Source organism: Pelodiscus sinensis, chromosome 31, assembly GCF_049634645.1.
Source record: "Pelodiscus sinensis isolate JC-2024 chromosome 31, ASM4963464v1, whole genome shotgun sequence".
NCBI lineage: Eukaryota > Metazoa > Chordata > Testudines > Trionychidae > Pelodiscus > Pelodiscus sinensis.
In genome coordinates this window covers 1,582,618-1,603,414 of record NC_134741.1, presented here as the reverse complement: position 1 = coordinate 1,603,414, position 20,797 = coordinate 1,582,618, and the positions used below count along the sequence as shown (strand labels likewise).

The 20,797-nt window shown below is 50.3% G+C and overlaps 1 protein-coding gene across 1 annotated transcript; it reads right to left on the bottom strand.

Moving 5' to 3' along the window:
* Positions 1-4,121: 4,121 nt before the first annotated feature.
* LOC142821560 (uncharacterized) lies at positions 4,122-14,150 on the bottom strand. Its single transcript, XM_075912826.1, has 10 exons — positions 14,083-14,150; positions 13,402-13,869; positions 11,911-12,006; positions 11,113-11,343; positions 10,788-10,810; positions 9,814-9,929; positions 9,190-9,249; positions 7,076-7,276; positions 6,436-6,549; positions 4,122-6,080 (listed from the first exon to the last, which is right to left on the bottom strand). The coding sequence occupies exons 2-10, from the start codon at positions 13,771-13,773 to the stop codon at positions 4,906-4,908; spliced, it is 2,388 nt and encodes a 795-aa protein (XP_075768941.1). The 5' UTR covers positions 13,774-13,869; positions 14,083-14,150; the 3' UTR covers positions 4,122-4,905.
* Between the last annotated feature and the right edge of the window lie 6,647 nt (positions 14,151-20,797).

Here is a 20,797-nt window from a genome sequence, read left to right as displayed (position 1 = left end):
GGACTCGGTCGTCAGTGTGTGGTACCCAGGGGCTCTCTTCTGTGTGTAGTGACCCCCCCACCCCCCGGGAAGTCGCACACAGAGGTCCTGGGATCACAAGCTCCCTATCTCTCCCATCATGCAACAGGTGCAGGTCCAGCCTGTTCTGTAAAAGCTGCCCTGGAAATCAGAGAGTAGCTAAAGTGACTCTGGTGTGATTCGAACCCACCATCTTTGAATGCCTGCTCTGACTCATACTTAGAACCACAACTTAGAAGCCCTGTAGTTTACAACTCTCCCACATCTCCTTTCTCTGCTTTACAGCAGGGCACATGCTAGGGTAGAAAAAAGGGAAAAGCTGAGCCTAAGGAACACACCCAGCCCCTCCCACACTCAGACCCCCCCATACCCAGCCCCCTGCCATGGCTTAAACCTGGTTCCAGAGAGAAGAGGCCAATGCAAACAGCTGCATGGCAGCAAGGGAGTCAGCACGTTGGTGGGTGGAGCAGGGGGCAGATCTTGGCTCTAACTCATTGAGTGACCTTGGCCTGTTCAGTGAATCTCTCCCTGGCTCTATGGCTGAGTCTATACAGCAGGAACAGCAACACTCACAGGCCCCACAGAAGGCTCTAGTTTGATGCTTCACCCCACTGCCTAGCAACGACCTTCCCAAGCTCCCCCTATACTCTAGGAGCCAGGTTTGCTGTGTGAATTCTATGTGGCAGGTGACATCAGGCCTGGACACTGGGATTATTTACCAGTTTCCCTGGCCCTGAGGTGTTACTGTGCTCTTGGCTGATGGCCGAATGGTTAATTAGAAATCCAATAGGGTTTCCCTGAGTAGGTTTAAATCCTGCTCACAGTGAGACTTGTGTTTTGGCCACACCCCTAACCAGGGCACCAAGCTACACAACCCCTGAGACACTCCCAATTACTGTTCCCTCTAGGGCTATGTCTACACTGGCACGATCTTGCGCCAGAGCTATACAAAGAAGGCTAAACGTGGCATATTGCCGAGCCTCATTTGCACATCCAATGAGCTGCCATTTTTGTGGAAGAAGCTCTTGCGCAATGCTGTTACACTGATTATTTTCAGGAACAATGGCATTGCGCAAGAGGGTTTTTCTTGCGCAAGAAGGGGCAGTGTAGACAGCTCCTTCTTGCACAAGAGCCTCTTCTGCAAAAATGGTGGCTCATTAGATATGCAAACGAGGCTCAGCAATATGCCACGTTTAGCCTCATTTGCATAGCTCTGGCTCAAGATCCTACCAGTGTAGACATAGCCTAGGAGCTTCCATCTACAAAGTGAGTGAATTTTGTCTTGTGCAGCAATAATGAGCTCGTATGCACCTGTTCGGACGTGTGTCCTTTGGCACCCGCCAGTTACTAACAAACAGCTTAGATGAGGGGTCGATAACCCACAAGTGGCAAACAAGTCAATTTCCCAGCTCTACCCCATGCTCCCATGCAGCTGGGAGCTTGTGCTGGGTCTCCAGGCTCAGCCTTCTAAGTTACTGCCCCAACCCCCTCCAGCACCCAAACTTCTTCTCATACCCCCATCCCACACCCTCTCCTGCTGCCAAACTCCCTTCCAGATCCTGCCCTCCTAACCTCGTCCTGCATCCCACTTGCTGGCAGCCCTGTCCTGCACACTAACCCCTCAGAGTTGTCCCCACCCCAGAGCCTAAGCAAGTCCACAAAATCCACTAGCTCTGGAGGCCCAGAAAAGTAAATCTGAACCTCAGTCCTTCCTGTGCCTTCCCCTCACACCATGGGGGCTGGAACGCCAGAGGCGGGAGGTGTCTTAATTAGGGCCAACATCAGAAAAGGCTGGGGGCCTTTGGAAGAGTGTTTTTGTTTCTCACTTTTGTGGCCCCTGATTTTTCTGTGAATCAGTGGCCCCTGATCCAAAGAATGTTCCCCAGCCCTGCCATAAATAAAGCAACATCGAAACCTTTTGTGCTAGCCGAAATGTTTTCTTTTACTTAAAATGAAGTTTGATCAACTAACATGATCAAACACTTAATCTGTTTAATTATTTAAATTAAACTGTTCTCCCCAGCTGCAGCCCTAGCAAAATGGCTGGGGTATAATTATGTCATTAGTGGAGAGTGTCTATTAGCAATGGATAATCCATGGAATGGTTTGGAGAGAGCAGGGGCTCAACAACGGGGTGGGGTTTTGGGGAAAAGGGATGGGATAGATCCTGGCTTGCCCTGACATTTAAAAAGCGACCTTGGGGGCATGTGGTGCCCTGAGCAGCCTCTGATGTTCCCCGAGTGAACCCCAGAACTAGACCTGACTGAGTGGGGGGGCACAAGGAGAGCAGCCAGGGCCACATTATGACTTTCATGGGTTCTAGGCACTTTTGCTTTCATGGGCCCCTTCCTACATAAAAAAAATATTAAAAATTATTTCTGATATAACTTTAAGTACTCCAACATTTTTTTTTTCTGTTTTAGGCAAAATTTAATAGATTTTTGTGGGCCCTAAAAGTTTCATTTTTTTCTGATTTGAGAAAAAAATTAAAACATTTTCTTTAACCCTAAAAGTTCATTTTTTTTCTTCTAATTTTAAAAGAAAATAAAACATTTTTGTGGGCCCCGAAAAGTATCATGGGCCCTAGGCACTATGCCTACTGGATAAGTCGGCCCTGAGAGCAGCTCAAACATGCCACGGAGCTGTCCAGGGGCAGGACATGGGCCCAGCCAGGCAGCAGTGACATCACTAGGTCCTTTTGCAGCACCTCAGCTCATTGGTTGGGAGGCAGTGACTTCACAGAGGGTCCATGGCAACAGCCAGATGGGATAGGCTGCAGGGGTGGGGCAAACTCAGAGACCACCATGGTCTGGCTGCCTGGAATCTCCTTTGTGAAGTTTCCTCTTGAGGGCAGAAAGGGAGTAGTACTAGAGATGTAGCCATGTTAGTCTGGTCTTGCTGAAACAAAAGACAGGACTATGTAGCACTTTAAGAAGCTCATCACCTAATAAACCATCTTGTTAGTCTTTAAAGTTCTGCATAGGCCTGTCTTTTGTTACATCTGGGAACGTCTCTGTTGAGATTTCCCCTTTCCCCAGACTGCAGGGGGCTGGGGCAGGCAGTGTTACAGGAGGGGCTGACACTGAACTTCTGGTAGAAGCAAGAGGAAGGACTGCAGATGCACAACAAGTATGGGATTTGAACCCATGAGTGCAATAGATCAGCAGTCTATTGCTTTAACCTCTCAGCCACCTCACTGCAGCTATGTGAAACCTGCTTCAACGACACAAAGTCAGCACTTCAGGGAACCTTTGTGCCACTCGCTGGCTGGCCAGGGACACCCAGGGAAAGAAGGTTTTGCCTTTTCATAATGTTCCCTGGGCTGTTGTACAAAGCTCAGTGCTGGTAACAAACGCAAACACCCCAGCTGTCTAGACTGGCCAGTTTTTCTGGAAAATCAGCCACTTTTCTGGAAAAACTTGCCAGCTGTCTACACTGGCCGCTTGAATTTCTGCAAAAGCACTGACGATCTCATGTAAGATTGTCAGTGTTCTTGCGGAAATACTATGCTGCTCCCGTTTGGGCAAAAGTCCTTTTGCGCAAAACTTTTGAGCAAAAGGGCCAGTGTAAACAGCCCAGATTTGTTTTCTGCAAAAAAGCCCCGATCACGAAAATGGCGATTGGGGCTTTTTTGCAGAAAAACACGGACGCTTTTCCGCAAAATTGGCACAGAAGTGCTTTTGCAGAAAAGCGTCCGTGCAAATCTAGACGCTCTGTTCCGAAAATGCTTTTAATGGAAAAGTTTTCTGTTAAAAGCATTTCCAGAAAATCATGCCAGTCTAGACGTAGCTCCCTGTCTACATCTACCCTGCAAGCTTCCTGTGCAAGAACTGTTTGTACAAGAGTTCTTGTGGAAAAGGTATTGTGCAACAGTGCGTCTACACTTCCATGTGTTTTTGCACAAGAGAAGTGCTTTTCTGCAAGAACGCCAATGGTAGTGTGGATGCTCTCTTGCACAAGAAAGCTCTGATGGTCATTTTAGCCAGAGGGCTTTCTTGAGCAAGGAACCCCTGTTGCCTGTCCATACTGCCTCCTTGTGGACAAGTTCTTGCACAAGAGGGTTTATTCCTCATGGGGAGAGGAATAACTTTTTACCATGGAGGAAAGGGGATGCAGTCAAATGTTTGCACCTCACATTTCTCTCTCACACTCACACTCAGAATTATTCCTGTGTAAGGCCTGGTGTGTAAAATACTTTTGTTAGAGTGCAGGTCAGCAATCTTTTCAAACCCCAAAGAGCTGAACTACATCAAAACTCAGAACAAGTGATTCTCAAAGAGCCATATAAAAATGCCTGTTTGCATGACTGAAAGTATATAACTAAATATGATTGATAATTGACATGGAGATTATTAATAGCATAAATGAAACACACTCACAGACTATTTAATGGGATTTCTGCATCTTTTCACACATTTCTTTGAAGTTTACATCATAACTAGTCAAATCCAGTTTCATGCATGTATTCAGGGTGTTTTCTGCCAATTTGATGATGGGCGCTGGCGATGAGGGGATTCAGGAGTCGGTTGTATATGAGGGGATTTGGGATAGGTATGTGGTGCAGGAGTGGTATAGCAGCAAACTGGAGATCCTCCTCCCTCCATGGTCCTCCAAGTAAATGGGGAAATCAGCTTCAGCCTTCCCCCAGTCCACCAGAACATGGGGGAGGAAGGCTCAGGCAGTGCACCTCCCCTGCTTTCCCTTGACTGGCTGCAGTATACTTATTTGCGGGACTGTAGGGGGGTTCTTTTGCAGCCTTCTCTCCCTCCCTGCATACGGGCCAGAGGGTTCTTCCCTGAGGAATTTGCTGATGCAAAACCTGTGTGGATGCTCTGATGTCTAGTCAGGTATAAGGTGAGCCGAAAGCTTTCCCCACACACATTGCATTTATACAGGCTCTCTTATGTGCAGTTTCTGATGGATAATAAGGTGTGAAGTCTGACTGAAGCTTGCCCCACAATCCAAGCACTTATATGGCTTCTCTTTCCCATGTGTTCTCTCATGTCCAATGAGGGCAGATTGCCAAGTGAAATCTTTCCCACATTTACAGCATTTATACGGCCTCTCTCCTGTGTGGGTTCTCTCATGTCTCATGAGGACTGTTTGACTAGTGAAACATTTCCCACATGCATAGCATTTATATGGTTTCTCTCCTGTGTGGGTTCTCTCATGGACAGTAAGGGCTGATTGTATAGTGAAACCTTTCCCACATTCATGGCATTTATATGGTTTTTCTTTCGTGTGGGTTCTCTCATGGACAGTAAGGACTGATCGCTTGGTGAAACCTTTCCCACATTCATGGCATTTATGTGGTCTCTCGCCTGTGTGCAGTCTCTGATGGACAGTAAGGTTTGAGCTCTGACTGAAGCTTTCCTCACAGTCAGAGCACTTGTATGGTTTCTCTCCCGTGTGGGTTCTCTCGTGTCTAATGAGCTCTGAATGCCAAGTGAAACTTTTCCCACACTCATGACATTTATATGGTCTCTCCCCTGTATGGATTCTCTCATGTATAAAAAGGTATGAACTCTGACTGAAGCTTTTCCCGCATTCCAAGCATCTATATGGCCTCTCTCCAGTGTGGGTTTGCTGATGTCTACTAAGGTGTGATCTCGAAGAGAAGCTTTTCCCACACTCAAAGCATTTATGGGATTTCTCTCCCTTGCAGACAATCTCATGTTCAATATGGGATGACAGTTCAATCAAACTTTTTCCACACTTCAAGCACTTGCAGTCTCTCTCTCCTGTGTGCCCTCTCTGGGGCAGAATAAGGCCTGACTCCTCATTCAATCTTTTCCCATAGTCTGAGCATTCACAGGGTTTCTTTCCATTGTGATTTGCCTGCTGGGCTGGTGTTTCCTTGGGATCACTAGATCCTCTCCCACATTCACTGGATTTCTCCACTTTCCTACTTGAATTGTTTTTCAGATGCCTCTCTGCCCTCTGTTGATTTCCCCAGGCTTCCCATTGTTCTACATATTGGGAAAAGTCCTGTGATTCTACGGTGCCAGAACCTTCATGCGGTTGATTTTCCTCCTTTTTCTCCCTCTCTGTCCTATCACCTGCTGGGAGAGAGAATGCAGGCAGGAGTTACTGTCTGTGCTGGGAAGTAAGAACGCACAGGGGAATGGCAAAGACAGAAAGCACAACACAATAATAGTTTGAGAGACCGCGACATTGGATTCTGCCTCCACATCCCATCCAAACATTTCCAGGGAAGGAAACATAGGGAGGAAACTCCTGATAGCTAACAGAATGACTAGGGAGTTGTGACAGGTCTTTGTTAGGATGATACCTGCAGCCCTACCAGGGAGATATGGGGTAAAATTGAGGGCTCTTGCTCACTGCTCATTTTTGGGAGTCCCAGCTTTTTTCTGCATTTTCCGAATGGTTTCTGTGTCAGTTTCCCTGATTCCTCACCTGTGCGGGTGACTCTCAGGATTTCCATTTCTTTCGAGGACTGGAAATCTGAGACCCACGGCTCTTCCCCTCGTTCCAGCTGGGCAACCAAGTCAGGTTTGAGAATGGAGAATCCTGCACAGGGTAAAAATCAGGCAAGGTGAAGGCACATGCAATCTGGGCAGAGTGTGTGTCACAACAAATATTCCCTGAGCACAATCTGATCCTACTTGGGACTGGGGTAACTAAGACATCTTGAGAGCAGAAGGGCAGAACAGGGTGGGGGATGTGACAAAGTCAGGAATGTAATCACTCTATTCACTTTGTTATTTGATTTCTACTGTCCTGTAGTAACCCCATGTGTGTGCCTCAGCTTTCCTGGGCACTGCACCACAATCTAGATGGGAATGGGAATTTGGGTGTGACTGAGGAAAGATGCCCAGGACAGCACGTTCACAATAGCCCAGGCTTATGGTCACCTGAACCTGCTTTCCCTGAGAGGGGGCACAGCGGGGACAGTCTTTCACACAAGAGCTAGGATTATTATGGGAGATAATCCTGACATTGGGGGCAGATGCAATGAATGACTCTGAACCAAACCCATCCCAGCTGCTCCAAAGCCACCCCAGCTTCTGTTACCCAAAGGGACAGAAATCCTTACTCAGCCAGTTCACAGCCTCATTATTCTCCTGCATCACATCCCTGTAGAGGGCTCTCTGGCGAGGGCCCAGCAGAGCCCATTCCTCCTCAGAGAAATACACAGCCACCTCCTCGAAGCTCACCGGCTCCATCACAGCCATTTTGTGTCCCTGGCTCTGCAAGACAGGGGCTGAGCTGGAGACAGACATGTGTGTCCTGCAGTCTGGCAGGAGAAGAAGGGGAATTGGAGACATTTCAGAAGGGGCTTTAATACTTTCCACACACCCATTCTCCCCAGACTCTGTCCCTGGTGACACACAAGCTAGACTCTGTGGGCAAAAGTTTTAATCTAGATATTCCATAAACAGGAGTTAGATCCCAAATCCATATTCATTTCTCTCTGTATCTGGCATGAGTTACAACATTAATGCATCTGCAACCATGGGACTTAGTTCTCAGCAATCAGTGTTTCTGATAAGCCACATATTCATCTGACTGACCATGGACATAGGTTAAATGTAGACTGCTCTATTTAAAACCCTTAGTCTTCATTCACAAATTTGCAGCACAAACTTTGCTCTCTCATCTGACAGAGACGATATAAACCCGTTCCACAACAGAGAGACAATGAAGATAACACCACCATTCAGATGCTTATTATTAAACACGTGCGCTGACTGTTTGCAAGATGAGATCTTTAAATTCATGGGATCAGAAGATATCCTCAGTCAAGCAGTCTGACCCTCTCTGTGGCACAAGCCATTACACTTAGTCCAGTTACCCAGGCACAAAGCTCTGTTTCTCTACAGTGTATTTTCTAGAAAGTCCCCCAGTGATTTGAAGACATCAAGAGATGGAGAATCCACCAGTTGTTTGCTCACTTGTTTCAGCACTTAATCCTCTTCCCGATCAAACATTTGTGCCTCTTTTCTAGCCTGAAATACTCCAGCTTCAGCTTTCACTTATTGGCTCTCACTGAGCCTTATCCAGTTGATGGCATGCACACTTCATTTTGATGGGGGGGCCAAATTGCAAGTGGCTGAGAGCTGCACTCTTCCATGACATTAATGCAGGAAATGCAGGGTCTGGGATGGACGTTGGGAGAAGAAGGAAGTTTGGGGTAAGGGTTTAGGATGCAAGACAAATAGAGGGGTCTAGGAGGGAGCTTGGGTGAAGGAGGCAGGCTATGATCTAGGACTCAGGATTACTAATTACTCATTAGATATTTAAAGTAACTTCAATGTAGATAAGTGGCTGAAAGGACAAATAAGGGGTTGTGGGTTTCTGACCACTGAGAGCTCTTGTAGCAGGACGACAGATTTTGGGTATGCAAAGTGCAGTGCAGGAGTGGGGAACAGAGATTAGGAGGGGAAGAGACATCTTGGGGTGCCAGAGGCAAGCTCTGGACAGGAGACTTATCTGAGTGACTCCTGGGCAGAGGCCAAGCATCTCAGGAAGGCAGGGAGCCTGCCTGACCCTCTCACAGGCTGCAGGGCCATGTGGGTGTGTGAATAATCATGACGCAGAGCGGAGGGGGCGCAGTGCTTTGTTTCTGGCCAGAAACTGGCCAATTAGATTGTCCTGGGGATGGAAGCAGCGCCTGAAGCCTTCCCCACTCCTCTCCAGGCTCACAGTTGCTTTCTGAGTGACTTGCAGATGGGGAGTGGCATCTGTGGGCTGGATCCGATGGCTTGGTGGGGTGGTTCTGACTCATGGGCTGTATTTTGCCCAGGCTTGCACTAGACATAATAGCCCTTGGGGATCCAGCAGTTTCTTGCCTTGAACAAACTGATATAGTGGAAGCCAGTCAGCTCCCAGCCTTTCAGCCTATTTATTGTTTGAAACCAACCCCATATTGAAACTGACTGAGCAGTGAAATCTGAGCTTGAAGGTGCCGTCCACTGTGTGCTTTAGCTTCACCCCTTTAGCATCACAAACCCATAGACCAGTGTTTCTTAGAGCTGTTCCCAGGTCCCCATGCAGTGCCCCTGGGTCTCCTCACTGATCAGTGGGTGAGATTTAGGGCTGTGCTCGCCGTGATTACTGGGTTTGGCTGGTAACTTTAAAGGCAATCCCATAAAGATGTTATCACTGGAATTTTCTAATCATTTAAAGAATCTCCACTTGCAAACTCACCCTGTCTGAAAGCTCCCAGAGATTTTCTTTTTGCTCTCTCCAGTGCAGAAGGCAGAGTGCCTGGTGAGGGAAAGAATAAAAGAGGTGAGATCCCAGGATCTCCTACTTATAACAATGTCCCCACTCTGAACTCTGTGTTTCAATTGTATCAGAGACCAGACAGAGACACACTCAGGTATTTAGTATGAAAGAGTCTGAAACTTTGATTTCTTCTCTCACTCAGGCACCTCCCAGCAATGGATCCAACATCCCCGCAACCTCACCCCTGTCCCAGGAGAGACAAGCTGTAAACGAAATTTACTCTTCCCTCATCACCCCCTCCCACTTGGTTTCTCATTCACTTACTGCCTCTTATCATAACCTGGAGCTTCGGTGGTGGGACACGTGGCCATCACAGTAACTTAAGCCATTTTGATTTCTGAATGGGAGGTTCAGAGTTTGCAAACCTCTGGCTCTATCTGCAAGCAGTTGGGTCTATTCACATAGTGTCTCTAAGGAAAGCAGAGTGATGGGGCCGTCATTCTCCATGTGAGAATTGAGGCAGGGGAAGGTTGGCTTCAGAGGCCAGATTCAATAGTCTCAGATACTTGAACCACTTTCCCCTCCTTCATCCCTTCAAGATACCTTTGAACTCTCTCAGAGTCTCCGACAGTGCAATTGTTTTCTGGGAGAAATCTCTGACTTGTTCTTCCAGTTCAGGGGAAATCTCCTCTGGCAGCTGGAATTGCCCCGTCTCACACCTGGACAGAAACAATTCCATGTGATTGTATTTCATTTACTGCTGATAAGTTCTGGCTAGTAAGTCTCAGCTCTAACAGGCCTAGGCTTAGAATTCCTCTGATTCTCTCTCAGCCTGAGAGCAGGGGTAACACATCCCATGGCCATGCAACTTTCCCCTGAAAGGTCCCATTGCTGTTCTTCACTTCTGGCCTGGGGAGACTGGCTGGGGAACAAAAGAGGAAATGACTCTTCATAGCCAACTCACTCCTTGACCTCCAGGCACTGAGGGACAAGAAGTTCCCAGGTGAAGGGCTGAATGAATCTGTCCATTAGGGACTAGACAAAGACACCAGCTCCCTGCTCCCCAGCTCCTTCCACACAGGTCTCCAAACAACCCTCAGGTGGGACAGACTCTTGAATCCTACTGCCGTGGGCTGAATGTGCCCAGAAGTGACAGGACCATGTTCCACCCCATAGTCCTAAGGCAGCCAGTCCCCAGGGAGGTGACAGCTCCAGGAAACACATGAGGTCAGACTGTGCCCTGAATGGGGAATTGCAGAGTCTGCTGCGCAAGAATGAAACTCTCAGAATTAAATGAGTCAGAGATATTCGTATCTGACATCTGGCTGTAGAGCCCTGGGGAGATGTGGGGTATGTCTAGAATTCATTAAGGCAAAGGCTTCCCCAGCCGACTGATCCGCGTCTAGACTGCCACACTGGGGATTTAAATAATCCCTGCTTCTTTGCCTCTGCCTGGTAAACTAGTTTACATGGCTCCGTCGATGGAGCCATGTAGTCTAGACATACCCGTGGTGCTAACATCAGCTCCAAGCTCTTTCCCTGCGCTGTGCAGTGTGAGGGGAGTGAGAGCCACATACCTACTCAGGGTGCTTCTGACGTCCTAGAAAAAAAGATACAGAAAAGACTCTCAGTCCCATTGGACACACACAGAGACCTCAGGGAAGGGATTTTGCAAACATGGGAAGAGAGGCCTGCCCTGGCCCCAGGAACATGGATTCCCTGCGAGATTTGCCATCTCTTATATAGCTCTGTGCCTATAACTTTACAAAGCACAGCAGTTACTCACACGGCAGCAATGCACATGGAGTTACACCAAGAACTGACAGCTGGATCCCAGCACTTGTGATTCAGGAGCCTCCCTTCCCTGTGTGGAGAGCTGGGACATTTCTCTCTCAGTCTCACCTGCAGGAATTCACTTGCTGGCTTCTGACACGTCCCCTCCAGCTCACTGATCCACTCACTGAGATGGGAAATCTGCATGGAGAGTTTCCTGACAGTGTCAATCTGGAGCCTCCCAATCTCCTCATCCAGCTTCTCCAGCTGAGCCAGCAGGAGTCGCTCTTTTTCCTCCAGGAACTGCCTCAGCTTCTGAAACTCAGCCACAATCATCTGCCTCTCCACTTGGGTCCATTTCTGTACGGAAACAGGGAAAGGGCTGGTCAGGGGCATGGATGGAGTCCAGGGCCCTTTCATGGGGAGCTGAGTGTGCAGCAGGGAGAATTTCTTGGAAAACCCTAAAATTTGTGACATTTGACTCTACTTTGTGGTTACTAGGCAGAGGCGTCTCTCCCAGCATCTCCTTTGGGCCCCATGTCCCTCTGAAAGGGATGTTCCCATGTCTGTCATGGGCAGCATCTTTTGTTATTCATGGGCTCTGGGAATTCAGACCCTGAGCAGCAGGAGGCAGGACTCAGCACCAGCCTGACAGAGATACCCAGGAAGGAAAAAGAAGGAAACACATTAATACAGCAAGTGAGCAGACAGCTCTTCAGAGGGACATTCACCTCACTTGGGGAGGATGTCTGGGAAAGCCACAAAATCTGGACATTAACTCAAGCACTGACATGGATCTCACCCTGCAATCCATGATCCAGGAGAAACACAAACTAGCCCAACCTCACCAAGGCCACACAGGAGTCTGCCTCCTAACAAAGACCTCCCACTGCCAGTCCCTGCTGGTCCATAGCCACAGGCACCTACCAGATACTCCTGGTGTTTCTCTTCCGCTACAGTTTTCCTTCCCAGCACCCTTTCTCTCTCTTCCCTCAGAGTCTTCAAATGGGCCTCCAATTTTTCCTGAAGAAATAGATATAAGCATGAGGGCAAACCACATCAGATGCTGGGAGCCCATTTGTCTGCCTTTAAGTCCCAGTTTTTTGGAGCTCCGCCCCTGTCCAGCAGGGACTCAACCCTGGACATGGTTTTGTCCATAGAAAAAGACACAGGAGGAGACTGAGGATGCAGCAGGACACCTGTGACGGTGGGGGAAAGATTGGTGGTAGCACCTTCGTAAAGAATGATGCAAGTGGTTAACACTACTCATCATGTAACCCATTACAATTTTATCAGTGACAGGAGTTTTTTTATCTGCTGACAGGCACGGCTGGTAGCAGAAACAGGATCTCCTGGGGCCAGGGATCTCTCGCAAGGTCTACCGCAGGTGGCCAGAAGAACTCCTGGCCGGTGGGAATTCCCAGCAGCTGCAGACTGGCATTAGCTGTCAGAGGCAAGCGGGCACTGCTGGGGCAGTGGGGAGATTAACCAGTAACTGGCACCGACAAATATTAGCTCATCAGTTAACCAGTTTGAACTCTTGCTACAATCCAGTTGAATCCTAGTTGTGTCTGGCATGGTCCTGCACTTCCTGAAACCCTGCTATGGGTGGACTGAAGGCGCTTGGGGCCCCACATAGCATCCAGCCCAGCAACGTCATCTAGTGCCAGCTGCTGCATCTGAGTTTAACCCCTCATTGGGCATCCCAGAATTTCAGCATCCCTGAGAGAAACCTCTTTTCCCTGCTGGGCCAAGGGCTTTATTAAGGCATTTTTTCCTTCCTAAGGGCCACACTTCATTACTGTTCAGTGATGCTGAGGGACAGGGAGCAGTGTAGTCTAACAGTTGGACCTGGCTTCGAGGCTAAACTCTGTCACTGAGACGCTTGGTGACTATGAGCAACTTGCTGCCCCACCTTCCCTTCCCACAGTTTGTGTAACTAGACTGTGACCTGATCAGGGGCAGGGACTGTCCCTTGCTGGGTGTTGTACAGAGCTCAAATGCCACTGCAGGTCCATAAGGCAAATGACGGATTATTATTCCTGTTCATCTAATCAGTAACAGCTTATAACCTCTTCTTCAGTCGTAAGGCAGCTCACTGACAGAGTGGCCTGCAGCTCCTGTGATCTAAACCTCTCTCATTGTTAACACCTTCCCTTGTGCAAACACAACCTCCTGTCACCAGTGAGGGCTGGGTTTCAGGATTCAGAGCCTCAGAAAAACATTTCCCACATCAGGTATCAATAAAAACTTGACTTAAGTTGCCACAAAGTCAGAGGATTTTCTTTTTACAACATCTCTTGTACCACAAAGGCTTTACAGAGCTGTTTCACACCTGTGCCCAGTAACAGTCAGTCAAAGTAGCCTGTAATTAAAACCCAGTGTTATTCCCCATCACAAAGGACAGCAACTCTGTACCTTGCACTCCTGGGCCGCTTCCTGTAAAGGCACCACCATGTGAGCTTGGGATTTGTCACACACCACACAGGTAGGAGTTTGATTCTCTTTACAGAACAGCTTCAGAGCCTCCTGGTGCTCCCCATACACCCCATCCCATCTTGCTCTCTTTGCTGACTGGAAACTCATCTGCTTGGCTAGTTCCACCATGTTTACCAGCTGCTGATTGGACTGGAGGGGTCCCTGCTGCTCAGTGACTCTGCCCTGAGGGCTGAAGGGGGCCTGGCAGAAATTGTGTTCACACTCCAGAGTGACGGGGGCTGTGAAATCCTCCAGACAGACGGGATGTGTCGCTTCCTCCCAGAGACTTTCCACAGGGCTCTCTGCAGCCATGGCTGCCTCTTGGCTGGGGGACAGGAGCAATGTCACTTCCCTGAGCTCAGCAATGGAGGGGCAGGTCCGGAGAGGTGGGTGTGTGAGGTACCAGCACTGAGGATACAAAAAAAATCAGAATTAAAAACCAAAGCTTTGCTCACCCATTGCCCTCGCCAGGGCCTCCCCATAGCCCCTCAGCAACCTGCCCCAGCCAGACCCTCCCCCCCGTCTCTGCGCCCTTCGGGCCAGGGCCCCTCCTCACCCTGTGTTTAACTCCCCCGTCCACCCACCCACTCTCTGTAGCCCCCTCACAGCCCCGGACCGCACCCAGCGCTCAGAGCCCGCCCAGCCCAGCGTGAGCGTCAGGAAGCGCCAACAGCCCGAGAGAGGGAGCAACACGCGACCACAGAGGCGGGGCGGGAGCGAGCCAGCCCGAGGGGAGGCCATTGCCCAGCCGGAGCCGCCCAGAGCCCGCCCCGATACCGAAAGCCGGACCCACCAGCAGCACAGGACGGTAGGTCACAGTCCCTCCCCCAACCGCGCCAACCCCGCAGCGAGTAACGGCGCCAACGGCCCCTCAGAACGGCTTAGGGCGCGCGGCGCGAGACGCTGCAGAAGACCGCTGCGGAGTGAGCGGGGCCTGAGCACGGTCGGGAACGCACTGAAAACTCGGCCGTGGAGTTTGGAATGGGGCGGGCGCGGTCAGACCACGCATGCGCAACGGGTCAATGACTCTGATGGTTATCCAGTGCCAGGGCTTACCTCAGATCGAGAGATGCCGGGCCACGCCCCCAGCCCCGCGGGGAGGGGCTCCCCAGGACAGATGTTGCTGCTGCCTCTGGGAGCCGGGCCTGGGCAATGCGCTGCGGGTCGTACTTTCTCACGGGTACGCTCGCTAGGGTGCGCTCCTATAGGAAACAGCGGCCAGTGGCGGCACCGCCCTACACGCAGCAGCGCCCCACGTGTCTGTGCCCGAGAGCTGCTCCCTATGGGGCGGTGACGGTCTCCCAGGTGAGAGCTTCCTACGGGACCCCTGAGCGGGGCGGAAACACTCTCCGGCCTTAAACCAGCTGCTGCGCTGGGAGCCCAGGGCCTAGCGCTAGGGCCAAGAGGCACTGCAGATGTGTTTGATTGTGTTTGGTTCTGTTACAGCAACAGGAGGAGTCAGGTTAAGATTTAAACAGTTACTGCTTTATTATTACAAGGCAAGCTTAGCTGTTAAATGTTATTGCTGTGTTACAGATAACACAGTCACTACAAAGACAAGACAGAACTACAATAAAAGTCACTTAAAGGTACCATGAAACCCTTTTGGTTCTCTGAGCTCTTACTGAATACCCGTAAAACAGACACTTAGCAGGTATATTCTCACCTCTGTGATCCTTACTCTGGCAAAGCCAGTGTTTCTCTTAATCCCAATGGGAAGCAGTCCGTACGAGATGAAGGTGTCCCAAAAGTCTCAGGGGTCCAGGACTGCCTGGCCAGCAGGCATGTGGTTGGATCTCCAATTAGAGTGGGGCATAGGACCCCACTTTATACCCCTGTTGGTCACATAGATGCTTCTCTTGTCATAAAATGCCAATTAAGTTGGAACATCTTTGTGACACCCTTTCCCACAGGGAGTTGCCCAAGCTTAATTTGCACCTGTGAAGTGGAGGTAACTAAATCATTAGAACCAGACATTCTTTTCTGATGGGGCAGCAGATGCCTCTTCTGGGACAGCATGTAGGCATATCAATTACTGGTATCAACCAAGGGCAGCCCAAGCCCCCCCCCCATCATCTGCTGGCCCAACTGCCACTGTTATCTGGTTACCATCCAGGGCCATAGTTATTCCAGCACCTCTGGAGGCCCTGAAGACAGAGTTCTGTTCCCACAGATTCTCCCTCCCAAGGATTTCAGAGGAAAGCAAGAGGATTTTTAGCTGGCTACAGTGACCAACATAGGGCTTGAACCTATGCCCTGGTGTTATTAGCACCACGTGCTAACCCACTGAGCTAGCCATCCTACAGTAGCTTAGCATTCAGAAAGACACCTCAGGCATCTGGAGGGATGTCTCTGCAGCTGCCAATGGCTCATCTCTGACAGGGCCACTAGTGACTCACTGTGACATGGGCTGGCTAGTCCAGCTAGTTTGAGGTTTGGTCAAGGTGGGTGGCGGCCGGCATGGCGCACGGAGACCCAGGCAAAGAGGCAGCTGGAATCTCTTGCTGCCAGCACCTTGCCTCCCAGCTTCTTCTCTGTCAGCAGCACTCACAGCCCCTTTCGGCCACTGGATCAGCCCAGGAAGAGAGGCAGGAATGGGGCCAAGTAGCAAGTTAGGCTGAGGGGGGCAGGCAAAGCTCATTTTGCCTTGCAGGGCCACTGGCAACAGCTTCTCTCTTGTGCGCTGCTGAGGAGAAAAACACCCTGAAAGGGACAAGAACAATTTAAAAGAGTGCTTAAAGGGGGGCACCTATTAGCACCAAGGGGGCAGGAGTCAAAGCCTGGCACACATGGGGGCATCAGGGAAAGCAGCAAGCTCCAGCCAGGTTTTAAGTTCCAGTGCCCATCCCAGCCCAGCCACCTGCTCAGGGCTGGCTTTAGGAAGTGCGGGGCCCAATTCGAATAGTTTTCATGGGGCCCCGGTGCCCAGGATTTTTTGTTGAGGAAAAAAAAAAACACACCACACACAAAAGTTTCAGTACATTGTGTCATATATTATACATATCAAGCTGGTTAAGAGGGACTTTATTGTACACCTCACCTATATGTTTTTAAAACTTTATCTTCCTTGCCGGGAGGGGAGAAGGAACAGAGGGCCAGTAGGGACAGGTTTCTGTGGCTGGGGAGAAGGAACAGGGGAGAGGCGTGAGAGAACTGGGGAGAGGGAACAGGGGGCCAGTGGGAAAAGGTTTCTGCGACTGGGGAGAGGGAACAAGAGGGGAGTGGGGAGAGGGAACAGGAGGGGAGTGGGCGCAGAGAGTCCCCTGTGCCTGCGCCCTCCCACGATTCTCCCCCCTCCCCCAGAAGGAAGGCGGCCAAACCCCCCTCCCGTGGCACATTCAGGATCAGCCCAGGAAGGGAGGTGGGAATGGAGCCAAGATGTGAGTCAGGCTGAGGGGGGCAGGCAAAGCTCATCTTGCCTTGCAGGGCCACTGGCAACAGCTTCTCTCTTCTGTGCTGAGGAGAAAAATGCCTTGAGGGGGACCATAAGAAACAATTTAAAAGCTCTTAGAGGCCTCCCCTGGCCACCCTTGGAACTGCTGGTGCTGGAAAAGGCTGACTGAGGAGGAGTGTTGGAAAGAAGGGAACCACAAGCCTGGAGTCAGTGCAGAGGCTGCTGTGACTGGCACAGGCAAGGCAGGGCTCTGACTGCAATTGCTGGGACAGGAGAGCCAGCACCACACACCCTTGTGATTCCCTGGTGGTGTCAGTGTCCAGAGATCCTGAGGCTGCAACCTCTGCAGCTCCTGCAGCCATGGAGAGTGACTCTCCTCCTCCCTCCCTCTGGATGGGCAATGGCAACACGTGAAGCAGCTGGGAGAAAAGTCCCAGAGAGTGGCCCCATGACTAAGCTGTCCCAGACACCTGCCAGGTTGGGGGAGGTGAGGGATGCAGCCCCCAGTGGTGCCTGGCCAATGTGTCTGCTCTTCTCACCATCCCTCAGTACGTAGCTGGAGTCGGTTCCTTCAGTCGAGCTTGGCCATGTCCCCACAGTGAGAAGCCAAAGGGAGCAAAGAAAAGAAGTGCTGGAAACCGGTGGGGGTGTCCTCTGGGTTTGATTTAGTGAGTCTTAGTCATTCCTCCCTCGAAAGAGGAGTGCAGTGTAGACATACCAGCTGTGTCTACACTGGCATGAATTTCTGGAAATGCTTAAAACGGAATACTATTCCGTTTTCAGTTTTTCCGGAAAAGGAGCGTCTACATTGGCAGGCTGCTTTTCCGGAAAAGCCCTTTTTCCGGAAAAGCGTCTGTGGCCAATGTAGACGCGCTTTTCCGGAAAAGAGCCCCGATCGCCATTTTCGCGATCAGGGCTTTTTTCCAGAAAAGACTACTGGGCTGTCTACACTGGCCCTTTTCCGGAACAGTGTTCCGGAATAAAGACTTATGCCCGAGCGGGAGCAGAATAGTTTTTCCAGAATAGTGGCTGATTTTGTACAGTAGAGTATCGTTGCTTTTCCGGAAATTCAAGGGCCAGTGTAGACAGCTCGCAGCTTATTCCGGAAAAGCGGCTGATTTTCCAGAATAAGTGGCCCAGTGTAGACACAGCCACCCTCTGTGAAAAGGAGGAAAGATGACACTCCTGTCAGTGAGGAGCAGGGGGCATGGATCCCACTCTTTCCTGCAAAAAAATAAGTGTTCAGCACTTTGCAGAGAACAGGCCAGAGCCCTGCTGGGAGGAGGCTTCATCATGCACAGATTCTGCACAGGGCCATACTGCTGGGAGGAGGCTTTGGCCATGGACTTTCCTCCCTTCTCTGTTACCTCCTGCACCTGGGGCTGAAAGGGATGTGGGCTACAGACCAGTCCTGCCCAGCTACCTTCCCCAGTGGGAGCAGAAAATACTTATGGAAGGGCTCACACATTGTCCCCAAAGCACTGGCCTGAAGGCCTGAATTCTTGCTGCCCCAGGGTGCACCCAAATGCCCCGTCCGTGGGGGCGGGCAGGCTCCCCAGCTCACACCCCTCCTGTCACACTCGGTGTCATGAGAACAAAGCTTGCAAAGGAGAATTTGCAAAGAATTTCCTCCACCTCCCTTTGCTGCTGTGCTAAATGAAATCCTGAACCCTGCCCCTTCTCCTGTCACTGGAGAGATGGAAATGGGGCCGTTCCTTGTAGGGAAAGAAGTGGGTGTGTTGCAAGTGGGATTTGAGCTCAAACCTCCCCACAAAGACCAGAACACCCCACTGGGAGCAAGAAAGATCCTTGAATCAGGCAGTTGAGAACACTTGGCTCCTGATACCCTGTGATGGGATATTAGGAAGCCTATTGTGTACAACCTGGCTAGCTCAGTTGGTAAAAGATGAGCCTCTTAATGTCAGGGTCAGGGGTTCAAGCACTATGCTGGCTGATATCCTTCTTTAACTCGCATTCTCAGTCTACTAGATCGCACTTTTCACCAGGGTTTTAGAAAGAAAAAGTCTAGGCCTGGGGTCCAGCTTTAGTAGAGCCAAAGAGAGAACAAACTGCAATTTCCATCTTCTGAGGAGAAGGGAAGAGGATTTTCTTCTCAGTTCTAGCCACATCAGCCCAGGGAAGAGAAAAAATAACCCTCCACCTGCTGATTGTCCCCTGTCAGCTTCTGTAGCTTCACCTCCTGCCACAGCAGCTCTAGCTTAGAGCTACAAATATCAAGGGGCTGGTGAGGAAATGAGGAGCTGGTAGCTCGGGTTAATCACTTCCATGAGAACAAGAGGTGCAGTGTTCACAAAGTGCATTCCCCTCCCCTGCAGAGCAGGGTGTTAGAAAGAGCAAGTAACAGAATAGTCAGCCAAGTTTCACTGCCCATATGTGTTTCTGTGATGTAGTGGTTATCGCATTTGCTTAACATACAGCAGATCCCTGGTTCAAAGCCAGGCAAAAACATGGGGTCTTCTCTTATTGCTGCTCCCCTGGGTGCCCAGGTAAGTGCAGCTGCTGCTGACCAGCCTGTGCCTGGGATGAGCCCAACTCCCATGTGACAGAGGGGGGTGACATCAGCTGATAATGCCCCTTGGTGCCAGCCTGGGGAAGCGAGATGAATGAGGCCAGGCAGTTGCTGGAGGCTTGTGGCTTGGCCTCCCCTGCCCTGGGAAGCTGGTGTATTGGGCCACCTCTGCCTGCTGCCTCCCTTGTGTGACTTGCCCAAGGAGGTCGCGAGGCAGGAATGGGGCAGAGCAGGGAAGCGAAACTGAAGGGGCAGGACAGAACCTCAGCACCTCAGCAGGGTGAACAGAGCCCCACCTTGTTCTGCCAAAAGCTGTGGGGTGGGGCTGGCTGTGGGGAAGCAGAGTCCTGTGTCTGTCTCAGGGCTTCCCAGGAATGCTCCTTGCAGCCCAGGAGAAGAAGTGGGCTCTAGGTGGAAGGAAAACAAGCAAAGCTGGTCCCAGTGGGCCTGGGCCAGGACTCCAGCTTCACCCAGCTAAGGCAACAGTGACTGGCATAGGTCCCATGGTGTAAGGGGCAGCACTCGGGACTCTGACTAGTGCAATTTGAGTTCAGATCTCAGTGGGGTGGCTGAGCTGGGTGCTGCACAAACCCCTCACACTCCATCTTCCTTTCCTGCAGGCTCCCCAGAGAGGAATTTGTGCCTTCTGCAGCCCTCTCTCTTGTCTGGCAGCCGGGCCTTGGCAATGCAGAGTCAGGCCTATGCGTGGCTGCAGACAGCAACAGAGCATCCCAAGAGCAAAAGGATGAAAATTTAGCATCAAACATGCTCCCTGCTGTGGGCCTGTAAGGCGACTTTGACGCTGCAGTGCTATTTCGGGGTACGGAGACACCTGTACTAGCCATCCTGTATGTTAACAGTGCCCCCTTATTTTGAAATACAATGGACTAAGTAGTCCAACGTCCCTGAAAACCTCATTCCATGAGGAGGAAGGGACATTTCGGAATAGCAGGTTATTTTAATATTTGGTGCTGCAAAGATACCAAAGTGTTTTTGAAATAAGCTCAAAATGACAACTTCCGTAGCTCAAATTGCATATCATATGTCACCTCTCTGTCTACGCTGCACCCTAAACTTGAAATAAGATGCTACATCTGGGCTCTGTCTGCACTAGAGTGACACTTTAGTCCAGAGAACACATCTGCTCTGCCGAAAGCTTTTTTTGGAAGAGCAGATGTGCTTTTTCGGCATCCCTGTGAACCACATTTTATGAGGAAGAAGGGCTGTTCTTAAAAAGGGGTTGTGCCCGACATTTGGCCCAGTGTACAAAGACCAGAAAAGCCTCTTCCAAAAAAAGCAGAAGAGAAAGCTACACAAATTGGGTTTCAAAAATTGCATAACTTTTTCCAGAAGAACAGTGTAGTATAGACATAGCCTGAGTGTTGCTCAGCACTAGTAGAAGACAGGGAGGG

What these genes read in the sequence shown, in the direction of transcription:
- LOC142821560 (XM_075912826.1), bottom strand. Translation starts at nt 13,773, where the DNA reads ATGGCTGCAGAGAGCCCTGTGGAAAGTCTCTGGGAGGAAGCGACACAT. An exon ending in GTCAGAAGCACCCTGAGTAG is followed by an intron (nt 9,930 to 10,787) that starts GTATGTGGCTCT and finishes GTTTCTGTCCAG; the next exon opens with GTGTGAGACGGGGCAATTCC. An exon ending in CCTGAGAGTCACCCGCACAG is followed by an intron (nt 6,081 to 6,435) that starts GTGAGGAATCAG and finishes TCTCTCTCCCAG; the next exon opens with CAGGTGATAGGACAGAGAGG.